The following is a 19,313-nucleotide window of genomic DNA, read 5'->3' on the forward strand; positions in this document are numbered from 1 at the left end:
AGGGGCACTCAACTCCTGTAGACAGTGATAGGTGTCTTAATCTGGAGTTGAACGAAGAACATGATGAAGAGGGGGAGTGCCAATATGTATTATAATCATGTGAAATTCAATCTGTGTTCTGCAACACCTTCTTTGGGAATTATTACGTACCCCATACATCTATTTGACCATCTTTAAACCTACCTTATGTCCTCCCCTTAGACTCCCTCATTTTACTGATCTCGTGCATGGACTTGAGATAGAGACAAGAATCCAGGCAATAAACAAAAAGTGCGAGCTTTAAAATTACTCTGAATGGGAGACACTATTTCTCCTTAGCTGATACCCAGATTTCCTTGGTTGTCTGCACAATCTCATTCTAAATTGCAGGAGATTCTTGATACTTGTTAAGGTGCAACATATTGTTGGTTCAGTACAGCTCTGTCCATAAGAAGACTCCTTTGCTAAACAAAGGTGATGCCAAATGGTGTCCTTGATAGACACTTCGAAGTAAACTAGACACAGGAAAACACGGTCTAGACTAGTGGGAGGGAGCTTTATTTTGTGAGCCAGGAAGTGTTTGCCTTCAGGGGGACTGCATCTGACAGGCAGCTTTTCAGGGGCAGTGCCAAAACATACTTTGGATACTGGATGACCGCTAAGCCAAATACAAGCAATACAACGTGCAAAGTATTTTGGAGGCTATGGGAGGGGCTTCTTTGCTGATTACCTGAATGGTAATACATCCTGAAACGTTTAACAATTTCCTTATGTTTGAGGGGCCGTTTTTCCCAAGATAAGAAGTGTAGTGTACCATTAAATCTCATCTCAACCTCATTTATTTTAAATCAGTTAGGATACCCTGGAAGGTGAGGCCCTCTTTTATGCTACAAAATCATCTCTGCAGGAACAGCCCAGATCCATTCCAACTAATTCCTCAGTTCAAAGGAGAGAGCGGCTGATCCGATGTTTTGCTTTTTTGATTCTGCCTATTGATTGCTCCATATCTAAAGTCTAAACCATTGTCACACTGGGCTGGTTTTGATTGCCTCTTGGATATAAACTATTATGCCTGTGCAGCTTTAGTAACTGTGCTAATTGTTTTCTCCCAGGCAGTGCAGTTGAATGATTGAGTTATTTCTGCCTATTTTTCAAACAGACTGGTATATGTTTATTCTGGAGCCCTTTGGGATAACTGACTCTGGGGATAGGTGACGTAGCCCAGCTTTGGGATTTAACACATGGATTGAACGTGATGCTGTTCACAACAAACAGTTCTGGACAGTTTTCTACCAGACCTGTTAATACATAGCTTATATATGTTATTTTAAAAAATAGTTATGGATATGCAGCTATAGGCATAAACAGAGGCCAAGTACGTGTTCAGAAAGTCCAGCTCAACATTTAGTATGTATAGAGCCATAGCCATAGACTTGTAGACTCTGCACTTGCTGTCTTTGCACACCCCAAATTTTCATTAGAACTGTAAGTCTGGGCCTTACTTTGAGAACTTGAGTATGCTTGTAGGAAGATGTAATAAGTATGAAAGTAGCTTGAGGAGGAAGAGGTATAGTTGTGAGGCGAGAGGGTTGGCATTTCATTTAAGGAGGGTGCCACATATTTTCTATTCAGTCCTCATGTGAAGCAGAGACCCTTGGTTCAGTAAAAGAGTTAATTAGTTAAGCACCACACCAGGCACAGAGCTTTCTCAGTGACTGGCAGTCACTGCTAATACGGGACAGAGCTCACTGGTCCTTCCCTTTAGAGCTCATACGTTTTGGATTAGTCCAGGTTGTCTGAGGAGCCAGTTTGATTTGCTGTAGTTTACTTCAACTCATCATATTGCTTAATAACTAGAATGATGAAAATCTTGCTCTTGAGCCTTGTTAGTGGCTGGACTACAAATTTGGTGCTGTCCTGGTAGGTACTGGGATGTCAAAACCCTCTGTTTCCAGAGAAGGTTTCAAACCAAACTATTTTCAAGTGATGCACTAGACACATAATTCAAATCCCAAGACTCTTACAGCTTGTAGAAAGAGTAAAGAAGAAATGTATTTCTTTAAGAAAAAGATTCCAAAATTTGGGAGACAGTTCTAGGAACTATAAGGAGACTGAGAAATGGTAAAATAGGGTACTCTGGTATGCAGATATATTTCATACTGAGTTATGGATTTGTCCTAATAGCCTCTTATTTTAATCTTCACTTAATGCAATAGTCCTTTGTATTCATACTTCTGAGTTCCCTAAAAGACTTACTAGTAAATACTACCTAAAGTGTTTACGAACAGAGAGACAATGCTGCTTTACATTGTGGCTGATAACTGCACATTACAATAAAGGATGTCTTCCAGGTGTTACAGAAAATGCTTTCTTTTGAGCTATTTCCCTGCTGTCTTAGTGATGGAATGACAAAATTCCAGTATTAGACTTGGAGCTGCATTAATAATTATCTGGTTTGCATTTCTATGGACAGGTTATTAATTAACCTGTGCTCCAGGTTCAGCATTGACAGTGCTCTTGACTCTCGCTGAAGTGGAGTGATTTATTTGTTTTTGGTATCAAGCACATGCTGTGCTGACCTTTCCTGTAAAGATGTATTGTGTTTATATCCTGTATGTGACATGATAGAAAAAGCAAACTCTTCTGTTCTGCCTGGAAAGCTGTGAATAAATGATGCCTGGCAAATAGGTCATCCAATTCCAGCTTTCGTGGAGGCAAGGTGGCCTTTAATTTCTGAGTGGAAGCAACGATTTTTCTATTGCCTCAGGAAGCAAAAGCTGGTAAGACACAAACCATGTTTTTTATGGTTTTAGTCATTAACTTGCTGTAGATCTTGTCAGTCTTACAGCCAACAATGCTGTGGCTCTCTTTGGCTTAATTCCAGTGCTAAGATATGCTTAAATACTATTATTTGAAAAGAAAACCAAAACTAAACATACACAAGAATCAGTAGTACTGAAAGGGCTTAATGCTGCCATAAAGGTGTGTAAGACCTGTGGCTGTAGATGACAAGATCCTGAAACACTGAGCCTCCTTATCTCACTGGGTGCATGTGTCTTTACAGGCTGCATAATACTGACCATGTAATGAGGCCAGAGAGTAGAAAAGGGGTTCTGACAGTGACGCTGACCGCGTGCTACAGTGTTCAGAGCAACAGGTTGTTGTTTGGGACATCACTGTGGAGAGCTGTGTCGATTTTCCTAATGAGGGATGTTGGTTTGTGTTGTTAGCGTGCCTCCTTTGCTCTTATGTGCAGTTTAACAGGATTGCCTGACAGAATTTTGGTAATCTGTATGTTTGACCAAGTGAGCTAAGAGCACTGATGTCTGGTGAGAACATGCCTGCTGTTATCAAACAACCTGACTGTGAGAAATTTGCTATTAAGTATGCTATTGAGATTTCTCTCTGGAGTTTTCCTGCATATTATGAAACTCTGACTCATTTTGCTGCCTCATGTAGAACAAATAAAAGAAATTATGAAATGTTAAAGGAAGCATCAGCGCTCTCTTGGGAAATATTTCAGAGGAGCACAACATCTGCAAAATGACACCTACTTTTCATTCTTCTTCAATAAGCTGCATCTCAATTAACAAAATTGATGCCCTTAATGAAGATACTTGGAGCAGTGGTTTCAGAGCCACCAGATGTTTTCATCTGATAGACCAGAAAGGAGAGAGTGTATCAGTAAACATCGAGAAGGGGCAATATTAAATATGTGGCAATCTTTAAAACAGTGCTTTTTAAAACCTTTATGTCACAGTTGTGACACATCTTGTGTGGAGCCAGCAATGCAGTATTTTCATCCTGTGGATATTAATTAGTCTGTCTTCACTAATTGTGTTTACTATAACAAAATATGTAGACCAGGGGCATGTTTTGCAGAATTCATAGGGCTAAGAACTTTTGATGGAAATTTTTATTTCTACTATTTTATAGAAGGGTCTAATTCTGTTGGCATTGAAACTGAGAGATTATCTCTCACATTCAGTGGGAGATGGCCCTTGCCCGTGGATGCTTTAATGTCACGTGTCATCCAACATTTGCTAATAAGGGAAAACTCATATGGCTCTATGCTGCTTAAATATTTCAGTGGTGTGTGGCCTGTTAATAACCTAGACTGAGGGAGATGCATGTAAAAATTATTCTTTTGAATGAATTGTCAGCATTCATAACAGCAGATATGGCAAAATATTTGCTCATGTTTTACTGCTCTGACTTTTTCTTATATGTTTTCCTGGGCAGCGGTTGCTGATGATGCACAATGCTAACCAACCACGGTAGATCTCAGAGTGGTTTAGGGTACCAATCATAAAACTACACAGCAGTACAGCTATAAACATACTGTTGGAGCAGTGTGTGTGCCTGTGACGTGACATTTGTGGTCTGCTAGTTAGTCCTAGTGACAAAATGGCACGTGTATGAGTAAATATAGACCTTTTACTGAACATGAGGACAGCTAGCAGGGTTCTGAGCCTTCCAGCTGCAGTTTGCTCCTCCTAAAACATCAGAAATTCTTTAATAACTAAAAACTGTATTGTATGGACACCAGGTGGACCATGATAAAGAATAAAGTTGCTCTATATACTTCTCATTTTCACCCCAAGCACTCAGGTCAAAGAAGATATAAATTGGAAAGATAATTTCTAGACCTTCATGTGACTTCTCTGAGTACGAGGGATCCTCCCAGGAGGTGACTGGCTTGCATAAAAAGGGAACTTCCCTCCTCTTTCTGCCACATGCTTACAGATACTCCTCATCAGATCTGAGAGCGAGAAATTCTGCTCCCGGGTTCAATCTCCCTTCCTTTGTGGCAGTGTTGTTCACTTAATGCCTTGCTCCGTGGAAAGCAGACAGCTTCTGTCATCTCTCTGCTTCCCATTATAGCACAGAAAGAAGTAGAAAAAAGTCAGCTTCTGAAGTGTGTTAGGATGCTACTGTGTTATGTAGGATGATAAAATGTGTTGTTATGATGCGTTAGGGTAGTACTTTTTACTAAAGTGCTATTAAGATGTACATGTATATATTTTCTTAAGGGACCCAACATCAAGCTGCTACTACTTTCAGAACTTTCTGTTGTGTTGTAAGTAATTAAGCCTGAGGTTTATTCCGCTGGTTACTTGGCCTGTGCCTATCTGGCCCTTGCTTTGATATGCAGCTTTGATCCCAAAGCAAGGGAAGGGTTTACCTTTCCTTGGAGCATGGAATATGGTCTCAAACCAGAGACAGATTGGTGGACTGGGTGTTCCTGCGCTCTTGCTGTTACTCAGCAGCTTCTCAGATACCACCCTGGTGGGTCTATTCCTGTGCTCAGAATTTAGTTGATAATGGATTTAGGTTCAAAAAGGAGTTTTGCTTCAGATCAAATTAGTGTAAAAGCAACCTTCTGTTCACTGAATCCGTAAAGTGAATTCAGTCTGCTTTCTAAGCCCACTCGGGCATTTTTCCCTTCTAAATTCTTTAGTGTTTCCAGGACCTTAAACCAGTTGCTGTCTTCTTACAGTGCATGCAGTTGGGGGGAGGTTCATCCGGTTCTAAAGGCCTTCAGTTCCCTGCAGGGAGCTGGGAGAGACAAGTGAGTTTGGTGGATGCAATCTGCATTGCAATGTGTGTGCTGGTGAGGCAAGTGAGTATTTTTGAGAACCACCATTTGGATTTAACACAGCTGCAGGTAAGCCCCAGATGGTCCCTTTCAACCTGAATTTCGTATGATCCTCTGTCTGAATGCTCTGAGTATCACTGTCGCTGATGGCAAATCCTTTACTGACACCAGAAGTCCTTTGACTTAAGTGGAATTATAACAGCTTATGCCAGTTGAGACTCTGTCTTCTAAAGTACTCACACATGCACCCTTTTGGGTTCTGACTTTCACACGAAAAATATGAGAGAAACTCCAAAGCAGTCAGTCATATTTTGCAGCTGATTTTTCCATATGGTGTAGCTGTATGTGAGAAAATGTGACTGCGGGCTGATAATCCTATAGTTTCCAACTGCTTAAATAAATAATTTGAAGGATATTGGGAACTGATAAATGTGGAGTGCTTCTAAAATCTTCAGGCTATCGAAGGTGTCCTGAAGAACAGCTTTTTAGCAATAAAGTATGTGCTATACTGTAGCACAGATTTTATTGCAAATTCTAGGAGCTGTGAAGTCCAACGTGTGATATAGTCAGAGATAAAGTAAAGCGACGCATTTTGTTTTGTCTATTTTGAGTTTTTCAAAGGCTGTTGGTATAAGATAAAGATCGTTTTGATGTATTTATCAAAGAAACAGTTGAGATTTCGCAGCAGACTGCAAGATGCAGTAGCCAAGCTAAAAAAGATAACTAACGTTATTATTGGTTTTTAGTAGTTACTTGCTTGCAAAATATTAAAACGTTAAAATACTTGGAAAAGTGTTTGCAAAAGTAGTAAGCCATTTATGTAAGGGCTCATTTGAGTGGTTTCCAGTGGAGGTGCACTGTTCTTGATTATACTTCTTTGTGTTTCTGGTTAGGACATTGGCTAGGCTGACTTGAACTGGACTTTGGCCATAAAATATACCTGTCTTTCTTTGGCTGGAATTCTTCCCTGTGCCCATGACTGATAAAATAAACCCAGAAATTTTATCCTAGAGAGTACACTATACATAGCATTTTGGCCAGGCCACCTTTTCTGTATGAACTTGTGCATGCTTGCAACATATGACACCACTCATCAGATAGCTCCTGAAATTGCTTTTGTTAGTTAAGTTTGACATACTGTATGCATGTTTTAAGGCATAAAATATAAATGAAATGTGTTTTCAATAACATAACTGTTTTCAATAATGTAACTGAAATGTGTTTTCACTTCCTTGCCTTTTTTTTGTTTTTTCTTTTCCAGGCAGAGGGTTCCAGGCTCCAGAGAGAACTGAGAGGCTATTTAGCAGCCATCAAAGGTGATTTTTAAGTTTTACATCATGTTTATGTAAAGCAAACTTCTTTAAAAAACTGAGACAAGTAGGCTTGATTAAGGTATACAAAGATAAATACAAGTAATACTGCTTTTTTCATTAGTACTCCACGTTTCTGCTTTGGATCTGGCACAGGCTCTTTAGCCTGTTGCTAGGGATTCTGCAGCTTCGATGTCAACTCTTGTGGGTACAGTCTTGCATGCACGGCTCATCCTTGGCTGTCCTTTGTGTGCAGGACTGCCGCCCAGATTCTCACGTTGCATGCATTTTGAACACCCACAAAATCTACGCATCTGGTTACTCATCTTTGCAAATGCTAGAATATGAAATACCCCATGCAAGGCAAGGGATTGCTTGAGCTCCACAACTGTAACATTTCCAGGTATTACTAGTTGGATGATGATCTCCCTCCAGAACCGCACTCCCTGCAATGATGTGTTTTCTTATGTATTTGACTGCTTAATCAATTTTTTAAAAAGTTTAAAAATCAAATGTGATCTCTTTTGATACTACATTGGAAATCCAAGTAGCAGAAGCTCACTGGTCAGCGCTTAAATATCAGAGATTAAGTAAACAGCTATTTAGAACCTACTGGACGTTTGTAAATCCAGAACACTCAGTTTAGCACCATATGCAGAGTGTTCTTTTTCTCATGCCACCTCTCTTTGGAGGAGTTGGAGGCCAGGTGCTAATGGGGAGGGAATAAGATTTGGTGACTGACAGACAGTAATGGCCTCTTGAGATAAAAAAAATTATATATATGTGATAAATATATATAAGTGTGTATATATGTGTATATATTTTTAGCCTGGCTCCAGTTCAGTAGAGAAAACATTGCAAATGAGTATTAACATCCCTGGAGATCACTGTGTCATAATAAAGCTTCAGCAGCTGTTGACAGGCAGGGAAAAAGGCTCTTTTTAATGGGGATTGTAAAATGGGGAGCAAAGCAGTAGCTTAATGTCTTTGACCATCTATTATTTGCTGGATGGGCTGGTCAAGGGAAATCCTGTACCAGACAAAAGATATTTTGCCTTGTAGGGATTTGCACAGTGTGTTTTGTTCTTAGAGGAAATTTCAGCATCAGTCATTTTTGGGGACCCATTGGATGCTGATTTTACTTTCTTATTTTTCAGTCGTCCCTTTCCCACACACATTATCAGATGGATACTCAGAAGCAGCGTGATGAGGGTGTTTGTTGGCCAGATGGCTTTTCTGTCACGTAGGCTGACTGTTTACATGCTGCTTTGATTTCCGTGTTGGTGACAACAATCCTCCTCTCCATGTTTCATTTTCTTTCTCTCTTTCTCTTCTTTTCCTAGTACTCTGTGCATTTGTGGTCCTTTTGCTGGTTTACTGTCTAGTGGGCTACTCTTTGCACCAAGTTTTGTTTTTAACTTGGTGTGAAATTTTTCATTGTGCAAGTTTTATCTTTTTTAGCCGTGCTTTTCCGTTCAGCATCTTTCTCTTGTTACACTCTGTAAGTCCATATTTGAAAATAATTTGGACTGACTTTCTTACTGAGAATGAAAAGTGTTTGCTAACATCTCATTATCTTCATGTCTTAAAAAAGACCCAGTCATAAGCAGCTCAGAGGAGCCTTAAAAATGTTATTCTCCAAAGCCAACAGGCCACCAGTGGGCATCCTTGGCACACTCGTTGGCACACCTTCGTGCGATGGAGTGAGAGGACAGCCTGAGATAGTAGTCCACAATACACAGCTCTGGCTGGGGCTTCCCCAAAGCTGACTAGCGGAGCAGTGACAAAGACCTTTGCAGATTTTGAATGTCAGCAGCAGATCCAGCAACTGCTACAGTCTCTTTGTTGCTATTCTTTGAAGGACTGCCATCATTAAAAGATTTTGGGGTGGCTATGCACAAAAGGTGGGAACCCCCATATTAAGGCAGTGGAGTGGGATTTCTGTACCTAGGACATCTGAGCTTTGGAAGGCATGCTGTCATCAGGGGCTCATTTTTCAGGGAAAAAGGTTGATCATATAATTGGAAAATATTGCACTTGACATCCTTGTACTCTTACAAGTATGAGAAAAGCAGTTCATTTTAAAAGGTTTCAGGAATTGTCAAGATAGCTAACTTTAACTAAAAGCATTTTATGAAGCTTATCTGTTGTGAACTCCAGTGGTAAGTTTAATTTTGCTGCATGACTTTTGAGTGACTGGATATTGGAAGTACAAGGACCAAGCATTGTTTAAGCAAGGAATGCTCAATTAAGCCTTCTTATGACCCTCTATCCCTGAGTTTTAATATACTTGACAGTTTGCGGTTTAGTATCATGCATTCTGAAAAGAATTTTTGCTGTATTCAGACTCCTTCTCTCCCTCAGAAGTGCTTCTTAGTCTTAGCTGGATCTTGATTTTTACTGCTGGTTACTCAAGGACACAGAGGAACCATGTCATAAAGCTGTTGAACTTGTGAATGGCTTTTATGTGCTGTTTTATTTCACCTGCATGATAGTTTAACATCTGCTATGTATCAGTGGTGTTTGTACAGACAAGACTGTGCGCTATCCCCCATAGCTATAGTCATCTCGTGCCTCAGTCTTCTGTCTCTTCCAGTCTCCTTGGCAACATGTATCTTGGTTCTCTACTTCATGATTATTTTTTTAAGCTTTTGAGAGCTGTAGGTGACTTGAATGGTTTTATGGGCCAATTGTTAAAGAAACCCTAAATCAGCCTCCCATTCTCTACCCTGAGCTCTTTGCAAGTACCAGTGCGGATGGGGAGATAGAAAATTGGATGTGCATGCATGTGGCAAGGTGGCAGAGGTAAAAAGGAATCCTGCATAATGAAAAAGCAGCACGATACTTTCCAGGTGGCTTAATGTAGTGAGAAATATTAACTGGTCTACAGGAAGGGAAGGGGAGATGTAAGCAGTTTTGCTGCCTAGTTGTCAGTCTGTGACTGACAAAAATGCACATATCCTCCAGACGCACAAATCTTAAAATCGATCATGTAATTTCTTAGAATCAATAAAACTATTCATCGTCTTTCTGTAAAATTTCAAAATGAATTATGAAATGATTGAATTGTTCCAGTGGAAACTTTAATGGGTAACTAGCAATAACAGATACAACCCTTGTGGCAGGATAGGCCATTTCCCTGAAGAACTGCACGTGAAGCTCTCTTCCCCACTCAAATAATTAAATATTAAGAGCCAGACCAAGGTTCCCCACTCCATCAGGAAAATGGAATTTTCTCCATGATTCAGCCTAGATTTCCCTGCTGGGGGGCAGAGGAATCCCCACAGTATATGGGTCCTACGTCCCAGATGGAGTCCTAGGCCAGTCTCAATCTCCATCAGAGCTTGAGTACACTGGAATTGTGATGGCAAAGTCACCTACCCTCTGCCGTCTCTAGGGTGCTTAATGGGAATGTCTCTGCACGGCCACTCCCAGGATCCCTACCACATTGGGGCCTTCAGGAGTCCTTTTGGTTTCCAGGGACAGGGGCTCTTCCCTGTAGAAAGAGGAATGATTTCATCCGAGAGCCTCAGACGTCAGTAACTGGACTATTTAGTATCATTTTTCCGAAGCAATTAAATTATTTTGGCATTTGTAGTTATTAAATAAGTGACCCAGTTACCAAGACGAAGCGATCCTAAATGAAACCATTGATATTAAATATAAATTTCTAACTGTTCATCAGCAGTAAAAATTCTTTTCACATTTCTTAGTACTTTAATGACTTGCTTTAAACAATTTATCTTTCTCAGTGATAGCAGTTAAAAACAGCAGAGTATGGCTGAGGCATTAATCCTCTTTAGTGCTGACTAATGCTTAAAAGGTATCAGTGCATAAGAAATAATTCTATGCAAAAACCAGACAATTAAAAAAATCATTGGACACTTTAAGTTTATGCCCACAGACATGAAAAAGTATGGGAAGCCACTGGATTGGTGTTTACCTATCCACTCATTTGGGGTATTGCAGTAAACGTAGTATAGATGAGTAAGAGGGGAGTAGGGTGGATGGTCTAGGCCTGTGGAAATTTCAGACTGAAGCCCCTGACTGAAGAAGCCAAGTACTGTAATGCCATTTGCCTCACACTGCATCTGGATTTGATTGATGTTTTTTACAGGAATGTGGTAGAATGGAGGATTACCAGATTCTCAGAACTGAAAAAAGTGTGAAAGTTGGTGCAACTTTGTTTGACTCAGGCGTGGAATATTAAGTGTCTTTTACTTATTCTCTTAAGATGATACATGCCTGAGTCCTGTAGTGCTTAAGAAAGTCTGTGTAGGAAAAGGTGCTCTACCCAAGCCTGGTCTGTGACGGAGCTGAGCGCAAGCTGCAGGAGGGATTAGCAAGCAGCTGTGCTAGCCTGCCTGCCCCAGGAACGTACGTGGCAGGGTTAGCACACAGCGTGCTTAAGAGCAGAAGCTCAGGTATCAGAAAGGATCAAGCATGAGCAGGGATACACAGACCAGGAACGTCTGTGCATTCGCCCTGAGTGGACAGAAGCAGCCTTCTTAAGCACGGTGATACTGTGCTGGTTTTGCCTTACCTCCTGAGCTGATTAATTTGGAGTGGCATTAAAGATTTTAAATGAGTCCTGCCTGGAAAAGTATGTGAAGATCATCTGTATTTTACTGTAATCTGGCATAGTCTAGGCAAAAAAAGCCCCTTTATTTAGGAACCCTTTCTTAGCTTGTGATACATCCGCCTAAGCATTAGCCATGAAGGAGAAAAGGAAGAAATGCATCTTAAGTTCCTGTGCTATACCAATTCTCTGAGCTGAGCTCTAAGTACCCCCAAGACAATCCCTGAAGAGATCAAATACTCTGTTTTGGCTCAGCACCTTTCAATTTAAGAGTGAAAGCTTGTACCCTCTGAACAGCAGGGTTTCCTTTTTACTTGTTCTCTCCCTTTCCCACACTATTCTCTCCCTTGAACCCAAGGTCTGAGAACAGCCTTTTACTTTCAGCTTTTTCAGTATCTTTTTTCCTATCCTACTCACTCCATAGACCACCATTTCTATATTAGGAAGTGTGCAATACTGCATTTATTTTCCTGTCGTATCTTGAGCGTGTGTTTTGGAGTTTGTGGTGGAATAGCTACTGACTAGGTCAACTCTGCTCTTCTAGATGTTCAAGTTTCAAATGAATTCTCCTCTTCCACTCCTGAACACTTCTTTGTGCAGAATTATTGATATTATTCCTAAATTCAGCCACTGTGCAGTTAAATCTGAAGATCACGCTAGAGATATTTTCAAGACAGCACAGATGTGCTGCAGCAAACAGACTTTGGCTGGAGAAAAAAATGTGTTTTTTAAAAAAAAGTTAATGCTAGGTAAAAAAAATCAACAGTGTTTAGATTTTGCAAAGAAATTGAAATAAAGATGTCATTTTAAAATTACTGATTCTGAACTGACTCTTAGGTGAGATCAGTTTGGTTTCTCTGGATTCAGAACCATATTCAACATCTAATGTATTGGTGCTCCATCAAAATGGAAAGGCAAACCCCAGTGCCTTCACTGAGGGCAGTAATTTATCCACTGGGGTCAAACTGATGTTACTGAAGATAGATTTAGGCTCTTTCTCATCATATCATTGAAGCTACTTTATGTTTAAGCCAGCTCCTCTGTGTGTTACAGACTGGTAACAATGAACAGTCCCCATTCTTGTTTCACCTGTGGTAGCAAGAGCTCCAAAGGTGACTGATGCAGTTTGATTTAGCCCACTTCTCTGTAGACACTGCCCTGCTGCGAGCATAAATAAGCACCGGGCTCCACATACTTCTAAACCTACTGGGTGAGCATACAAGATAATCATTCTTCATAAAACCAGCTCCATTACAGCACTCTCCCCAAGTTCAGGCATCTCTTTTCCCTAGACAATGTCTCAGCTCTTGCCAGTCCTGTGCTTCGTTATGAACATACCTTTAGTCCACCATCGTTATTGTGGGCACAAGAGTAACAAGCTCTACCACTTTCACTTTACACATGAAAGCTCCTGAGACTTAAATATCTTTGAAAACAAGGAAACAGAAAAATCCTGAGATACGTTCTACATGTGTGCGACCTCCCCTGTTCTGTGGAGAACCTTTGTTTAGCGCAGACCTCTTCTAGCTGTTCTCTTAAGTCCATTTTTATAGCCAGCAATTCCCATAAATCTGCCGTTTTAACCGTACCACCCTGGAGATGCCTCCTCTTCCACACAGGTTGGCCTGGTACTTATTTACAGACAAGGTGGGAAACTTCTGAAGGATGGAAGAGCTGAGAATAACCAAAGGCAGGTCACTATTTGATTGTATTTTCAGTGATGGTCTTTCAGTTGGGTATTACATGTGGGCAGGACTACCCTGAGTTGTTGTTCATGTTCATGTTCAGGTATGTTTAGTTCAGAATAGAAAATGGAATCCTTAATTTGATAGAAACTTTTTTCCTGCATGTAAATATGGGTTAATCCTTCTGTGAGGAACATTCCTCATTAACCTGGGGGAGCTGGGTGAAAATAAAGATTTTGTTTCAGCTCTTGAAAAGGATATTCTAAACATGCCAGAGGGAATAGTGTAGTGGGTACGTGTGGGTCAAAATAAAGATATTTAGCAACTGCTTCTTGTAGTTTGCAGTTATATGTTCCTCCTTCTGTCCAATTACAGGAATGCAAGATGCCTCAAAGAAGCTTACAGAGTCTCTTCATGAAGTGTATGAGCCAGATTGGTACGGACGAGAAGATGTGAAAATGATCGGAGAGGTAAGATGTGTGGAGAGCGGGAAAAAAGTGTTTTGGCTGCAAATGGATTAATCTGAGCTGTTGAGGAGAAGTGTGCAACTGAAATTTCCCTTAATTCTTTGTTGCATGTTAAATCCTCTTTTCTGAGCATAGAAATGATTGGTCTTGTGAAAGGCACCTCCTACTGACCAGATGCCACATTTGCAATGTCTGTTTTATGAACTAGCTGACGTAAGCTCCCAGTGAGGTCAACATCAGCAGGAGCAGAATTGGTCCTGATAGCAACTGGCTGACAAGTTTGTACGAGGTGTCTTACATGCAGTTTTACAGTCAGGATTCTTAATCCAACTGAATGTTAAAAATTGTCAGATCTGCTTATCCTTGTGTGCACAAGGATATCAACAACTGTTGAGCCAGTAGCACTTAACAGGATATCTGATGGGACACTAACCTCTCTCTGACAAGAATCTGGAATTTAAAGGCAAATTAAGCTGCAGGACACTATTCATTTTAGCCTTTCTAGCTTCTTCTAGTCATTAGAGAAGAATAGGCTTTTCTAGAGGGCACTGCAGGATTACAGAACCTTGAGGTGCTCTGAATTGTCTGCTTAAACAGCCTTAATTCTGTGGGAAGTCTGTCAGCAGATGTGCTGATGGTGACAAGGAAGTGCAAACTGTTACCAGTGCAGCTTTTAACCACCTGGCATTCAGTTTGCAAGGCCTTCTGGATAATAAAATTAACAAGAAACTGGAAGACAAATAGTCTTCCCAAATCTGTGTAATGATTGCTTTTATTCTCTGTGACTGCATTCTTGCCCCTTTCCCTGCTGCTGAAGGCATGACGTGTTTTTGATTTTAAAAGCACCCAACTTACAAACTGCGTAAGTTAAGATACCATACCATTTATATTGTTTTAAGTTAAACAGCTGGAAGATCTTCTGCTGCATCTTGCTGTAGCATCTCATCTCGTATCTGTAGACTATTTGATTTTACACTCAGAAATTTGTAATTGTGTATGAAAGGACCAAAATTTGTCTCTTAAACTGTATTAGATATAGGGATAAACATTAGATGTGTTGTCTTAATAAGAGACTCATGTGGGCAATATTACTAAATCTCTGCTCCTGATTTTTTCCCTATATAATCACAAATGTAGATTTATGCACCCCTCAACCTAGAGTAAAAAAGAATGATATATTTGTGCAGTCCAGGATATAAATGATTATTCCAAAAGGGATCCACCTAAGTGACCTTATTCTGTATGGTAGGAAAGGTGATGGCTTAAAGGATGGCTTCAGCAGTGTTTCTGAGCCCATTAGCTTTCAGAAAACCTCCATGATTTTAATGTGTCTGAAATATGTATCAGCAAGATACAAAGGCAAATGCACAAGACCGGCAGTTGCTTGCTATGATCTAATGCTGTACTGCTCTGTAGACCACTGTGATTAAATATTGTGTTAATAAATGAGGTGTTTCTTTTAAGCATGGTTAATAGATTGTAATTATTCATTAGGGACTCTGTTAGGGTAGGAAATGAATGAACTGGATGCCGGCATCACACAGCATTTATAATATGCCCTATAGTAGCTCATGATAAAACAAATGCTAGGGAACAGCTTTCCAGACTTGCCAGTGAGGATAACAGCCCTGCAGAGCAGTGCTTGCCCCCTTTAGCCTCCCTCCCACCAAAGGGAGTTCAGTGGTTTTTGAAATTTGCAAAGAAAAGGTGGGTAAGGATGTTTAACACGTGCTAGTGACTTGTTCAGTTGAGAACCCGGCACCACAAGTCTCTATGTAACAGGATTTGCTCTGGCAAGGAATCTCACTCTGCTTCCCACGGGGTCCTTGTCACATCAGCTGCATTAACATGTTCTTAAAGAACAGAAAACTACAAAGGGAGTCTCTTGGTGACTACCCCAGAGCTGCAAAGGGAACTGGGGAAAAGCACTGTAGGTTCCGGAGGGGATTTTGTTTGTTTTGTCTGCTGATGCTGGCACGTTTCCTATCTGGCATCCCAGTTCTCTAGCACTGTGAGATAGACTTCTTGTCTGTACATTGGCCATTTCATCAAATACACCTTATTGGCAAAAAAATATGGGGTGGAGAGACCTTTCTTAGGGTGGCTCTCCACAGCTTTTGTTTTCAAAATGACCAAGCAAAGCTAAGCTTACAAATCCTTGTAATTGATGGGAAACGCGCTTTATTTTTTCCTTTATTTTACTTACTCTTATATTTTTAGTTGAACTTCTTTTCTCTGTAAGGAATGTTCATCATCAGTGAACATACTTAGGTGTAAGAACTAGGGCATCTTCAGAGTCTGTGTTGTTGACCCTCAGGGACCTGAAACCCTGAGGAAGACCTTGAATCTGTGATATCCTTATTTTCACATAGGAGTTATTATTTGAAAGAATGAAAACACAAATTAGTTATTAAGCTAAATCTTCTTTTGTTGTGAATTAAAACTTGCAATGTCAAGGTATTCCTTTTCATTTACCTTATAAGTGCACTCTGATTTATTGTCATAAAGAAGGTTTTAGAACTTCAGAAAGATTAATCTTTACAAATTACATTTCTGTTTCTCCTAGGTTTGGAGTGGAGTTAAACTACTAAGCTCATTTTTCTCTTTTCTACCTTTACAGAAATGTGATGAACTTTGGGAAGACTTCCATCAAAAACTGGTGGATGGCTCCTTGTTGACTTTGGATACATATCTAGGACAGTTTCCTGATATCAAAGTACAGTAATGATTTCCTATAAAGGACAATTTGTAAAATTGCTGTTTAGCCATAAAATAAATAGAAAATGAGTTTACAAGCAAAGAAAAATAAAAAAAGAAGGGAAGGTGGAAGTCATTCTCTTCTGCGATGTAAAAAATGTTGTCCTGTAAGTAAATCTCTGACATTAGGCTGCACTGATTTCCAAGCGAACAAAAATATTTTTCATGCAGTAGTACTTGGAAGTAAATTAGCCTTCACAGAGAAAACTTTTGTGTTTTTTCCTGCTCCTGTTTATTTGGTATGAGATAATTCTCACCAGCTTCAAGAGGGACACATCAAGCTCTTCAGCTGTTAAAACACCAGACAAAATACAACATGAAAAGCAGGCCTTTTGTTACTGGCTAGATGCACCTGTGCATATCTAAATATCTTTCTCTTAACTAAGCCATAGTTCCTGTCTTTCAATTAGTTGTAAAGAGGTTTCATAATACACATCAGGAGAGACTTTTGTGCAGATTCTAGCCTCTCCCAGATGCTTGTCCAGTGTAAAGTCCAGGGAGATGTTTGCTAAATGAAATGTGTGGGGATAAAGAATCATTACAGGCAAAAGGTAAGACACTTTTACATTTGAATGTGACTGAATGGACTTAGCTGGAAATTCTTTGTGATGGTTTATAGCTGAGTAGGTATCATGCAGTCATCCCCTTTGTCATCTACATCAAGGACTAAAGAAAAAATAATTTAAACATCCCAACATTACTGACGTTCAGTCTTGAACTTGCTTGTAAATCAAATTGCTCTTATGCCCTCTCAGCATGTGGAATTTATATGTAATATATAGCTTTGTAAAGTCAGCATATACCAAAAGACTTTTCTTTAGTTTTAAAAGAATTATAGCAGGTAAATTAGAATTCCTATTGTATGTTGGACTCCAGTTATCTTAGTTATGTGTCAGAGCAACTATGCCAAGAAGTATATTTTAAGCATTTTTCCTACTCTAGAAAAAAATTACATTAATCATTTATTAAATTTTCATGCTATATATAAGGGAAAATGATGGTGTTACCATGAGTTTAACAGGTCCACTTATTCTGGAGGATGAGACAAGTCTTGCATAACATTGATATCTCACTTCTAAGGCCTGTAAGCTCTACACCCACAAAAACCCCTTCCAAACCATCTGTAAATGGATTCCTTATTTAAAATAAGGTGATTAATTTGTTTCTTTTACCGTGTACTGTTCCTGCATGATATAGTAATTCAGATATGAACAGCAGATAAGGGAGAATAAAAATATGTCAAAAACTTAAATGACAACGTAGGTAAAATAGCTTCTAAAACCGTGCTATTTGTGTTGACTTTCTACCCCTGTACAGACTCGCATTGCAAAACGAAGCAGAAAGCTGGTGGACTACGACAGTGCAAGACATCATCTAGAAGCCCTGCAGAGCTCAAAAAGGAAAGATGAAGGCAGAATTACCAAGGTAGCACAATCAGACGGGTGCTGGCAGAAGACTTAGGGAGCTTGGGTGGCATTTGTTTCTGTGCAGAAACAGAGCACAAAGTTTCTCTTCTTTTTCCTCTCTCGGAAATAATGATAGCCTTAAGTATAAATGTCTGTTGAGTATTTTGGTGCACGGGGAGAGTGTGCTCAGCCTCTTTCAGGAATGGGTCCCATTTGAGCCCTAACCTTGTCTCTTGATGAGTATGGGGGGGACAGCAAGTCCTGTGTTGGCCAGCCTGCATGACATGGGACTGAGTCACATCCGTTGTTAATAAAAATTGTAAAAGACCCACAAAAAAAGTGCAGAAAACCAATTTTGGCAGGTTTTGCTATGTCATAGTGATTGCAGAAGTCACCCTGTTTCATTTTGGTTTAGGCAGAAGAAGAATTTCAGAAAGCACAGAAAGTGTTTGAAGAGTTTAACACTGATTTACAAGAAGAGTTGCCATCTCTGTGGTCACGGTAAGTCTAGGCAGAGATTGTCTGGAAGGCCTAAAGAGGGAGTAAGGAAAGGGAACCAGGGGATTTTAATGAGCTGATAGAAAATAGTGTGATGGCTCCTTGAAGATCCCATCCATTATCTTTTTGAAATAGTAAAAGGGAAAATACCTGCAAATGATCCAAAATTGTACTTACTATAAGGTATTTATGCTTATTCCCTTCAGTGTATCTTGGCACTTAAGAATCATTATCTTCATTCTGAGGTGCAAAATGTCTCCATTTTATGGGTAAAGAACTGTGTCAGAGCACAGAATGGCAGATTGTGACTGCCCACTGCTTCTATAACCTTTCTCTGACACCTTGGTGGTGAATACCTGATCCTTTCAAGAACAAAAAAAGCCACTTGTTAATAAAAAGGATCAAATGTTTTCAGTGTCAAAAGTAATTGTACAGAGCAGCCTCATGCTTTCCTAGATTTGCAATGAGTCTACTTATAGGTAATTTTTCTGTAAAAGGTATCAAAACAAAGAACCGTACAAATGTATAAAGATTTTATGGCAATTTTTGTTTCCAAGTTCCTCTAAGGCACCACCAAAGCAGTAGAAGGGAAAACCAGCATTATTACTACATCAGAATACACATTTCATAGTGCATTGACTACGTCTGCGATATAAAAGCATTTGATGGCATAGATCATTCATTCGAGATGTTTAATCATGACTTGTGTATATACAGAAAATGCAAACAAAATGAACTGGAGAACAAAAGCAGTAGAAAAATAAGCATCTCATTAGTGTGCTATGTTCTTTAACAAATGACAGTCTGGCATGGAAATGTATTGTGAGTCACTGAAGTATCCTTTGTCTTCTCTGCTTCTAAATTATTTCCTGTTAAATTTCAGATCAAAAGAGGGGTTTTCTGCCGTGTTTCTGCCTATTTCAGTTGAAAAGCTTCTTAGCACTTCAAGATACTTATTTTATGGGCTTACTAAAAGTAAAACTGCATGTGAATGATTTAGAGTAACAGCCCTTCCATTTCAATATGTGTGTTG

The 19,313-nt window shown here is 39.7% G+C and overlaps 1 protein-coding gene across 6 annotated transcripts in view; it reads left to right on the forward strand.

Annotated features, from left to right (window-relative positions):
- The window catches only part of AMPH (amphiphysin), a 122,855-nt gene that overhangs the window by 62,381 nt on the left and 41,161 nt on the right, over positions 1-19,313 (forward strand). For all 6 annotated transcript variants that reach the window (XM_074843550.1, XM_074843559.1, XM_074843569.1 and 3 more), the window contains exons 3-7: positions 6,840-6,894; positions 13,528-13,622; positions 16,240-16,335; positions 17,694-17,801; positions 18,198-18,283. In XM_074843550.1, the coding sequence (XP_074699651.1) occupies positions 6,840-6,894; positions 13,528-13,622; positions 16,240-16,335; positions 17,694-17,801; positions 18,198-18,283 (440 nt within the window). The remainder of the gene's footprint in view (positions 1-6,839; positions 6,895-13,527; positions 13,623-16,239; positions 16,336-17,693; positions 17,802-18,197; positions 18,284-19,313) is intronic.

The sequence above is a fragment of the Strix aluco genome, chromosome 1 (assembly GCF_031877795.1).
Source record: "Strix aluco isolate bStrAlu1 chromosome 1, bStrAlu1.hap1, whole genome shotgun sequence".
In the NCBI taxonomy this organism is placed as follows: domain Eukaryota; kingdom Metazoa; phylum Chordata; class Aves; order Strigiformes; family Strigidae; genus Strix; species Strix aluco.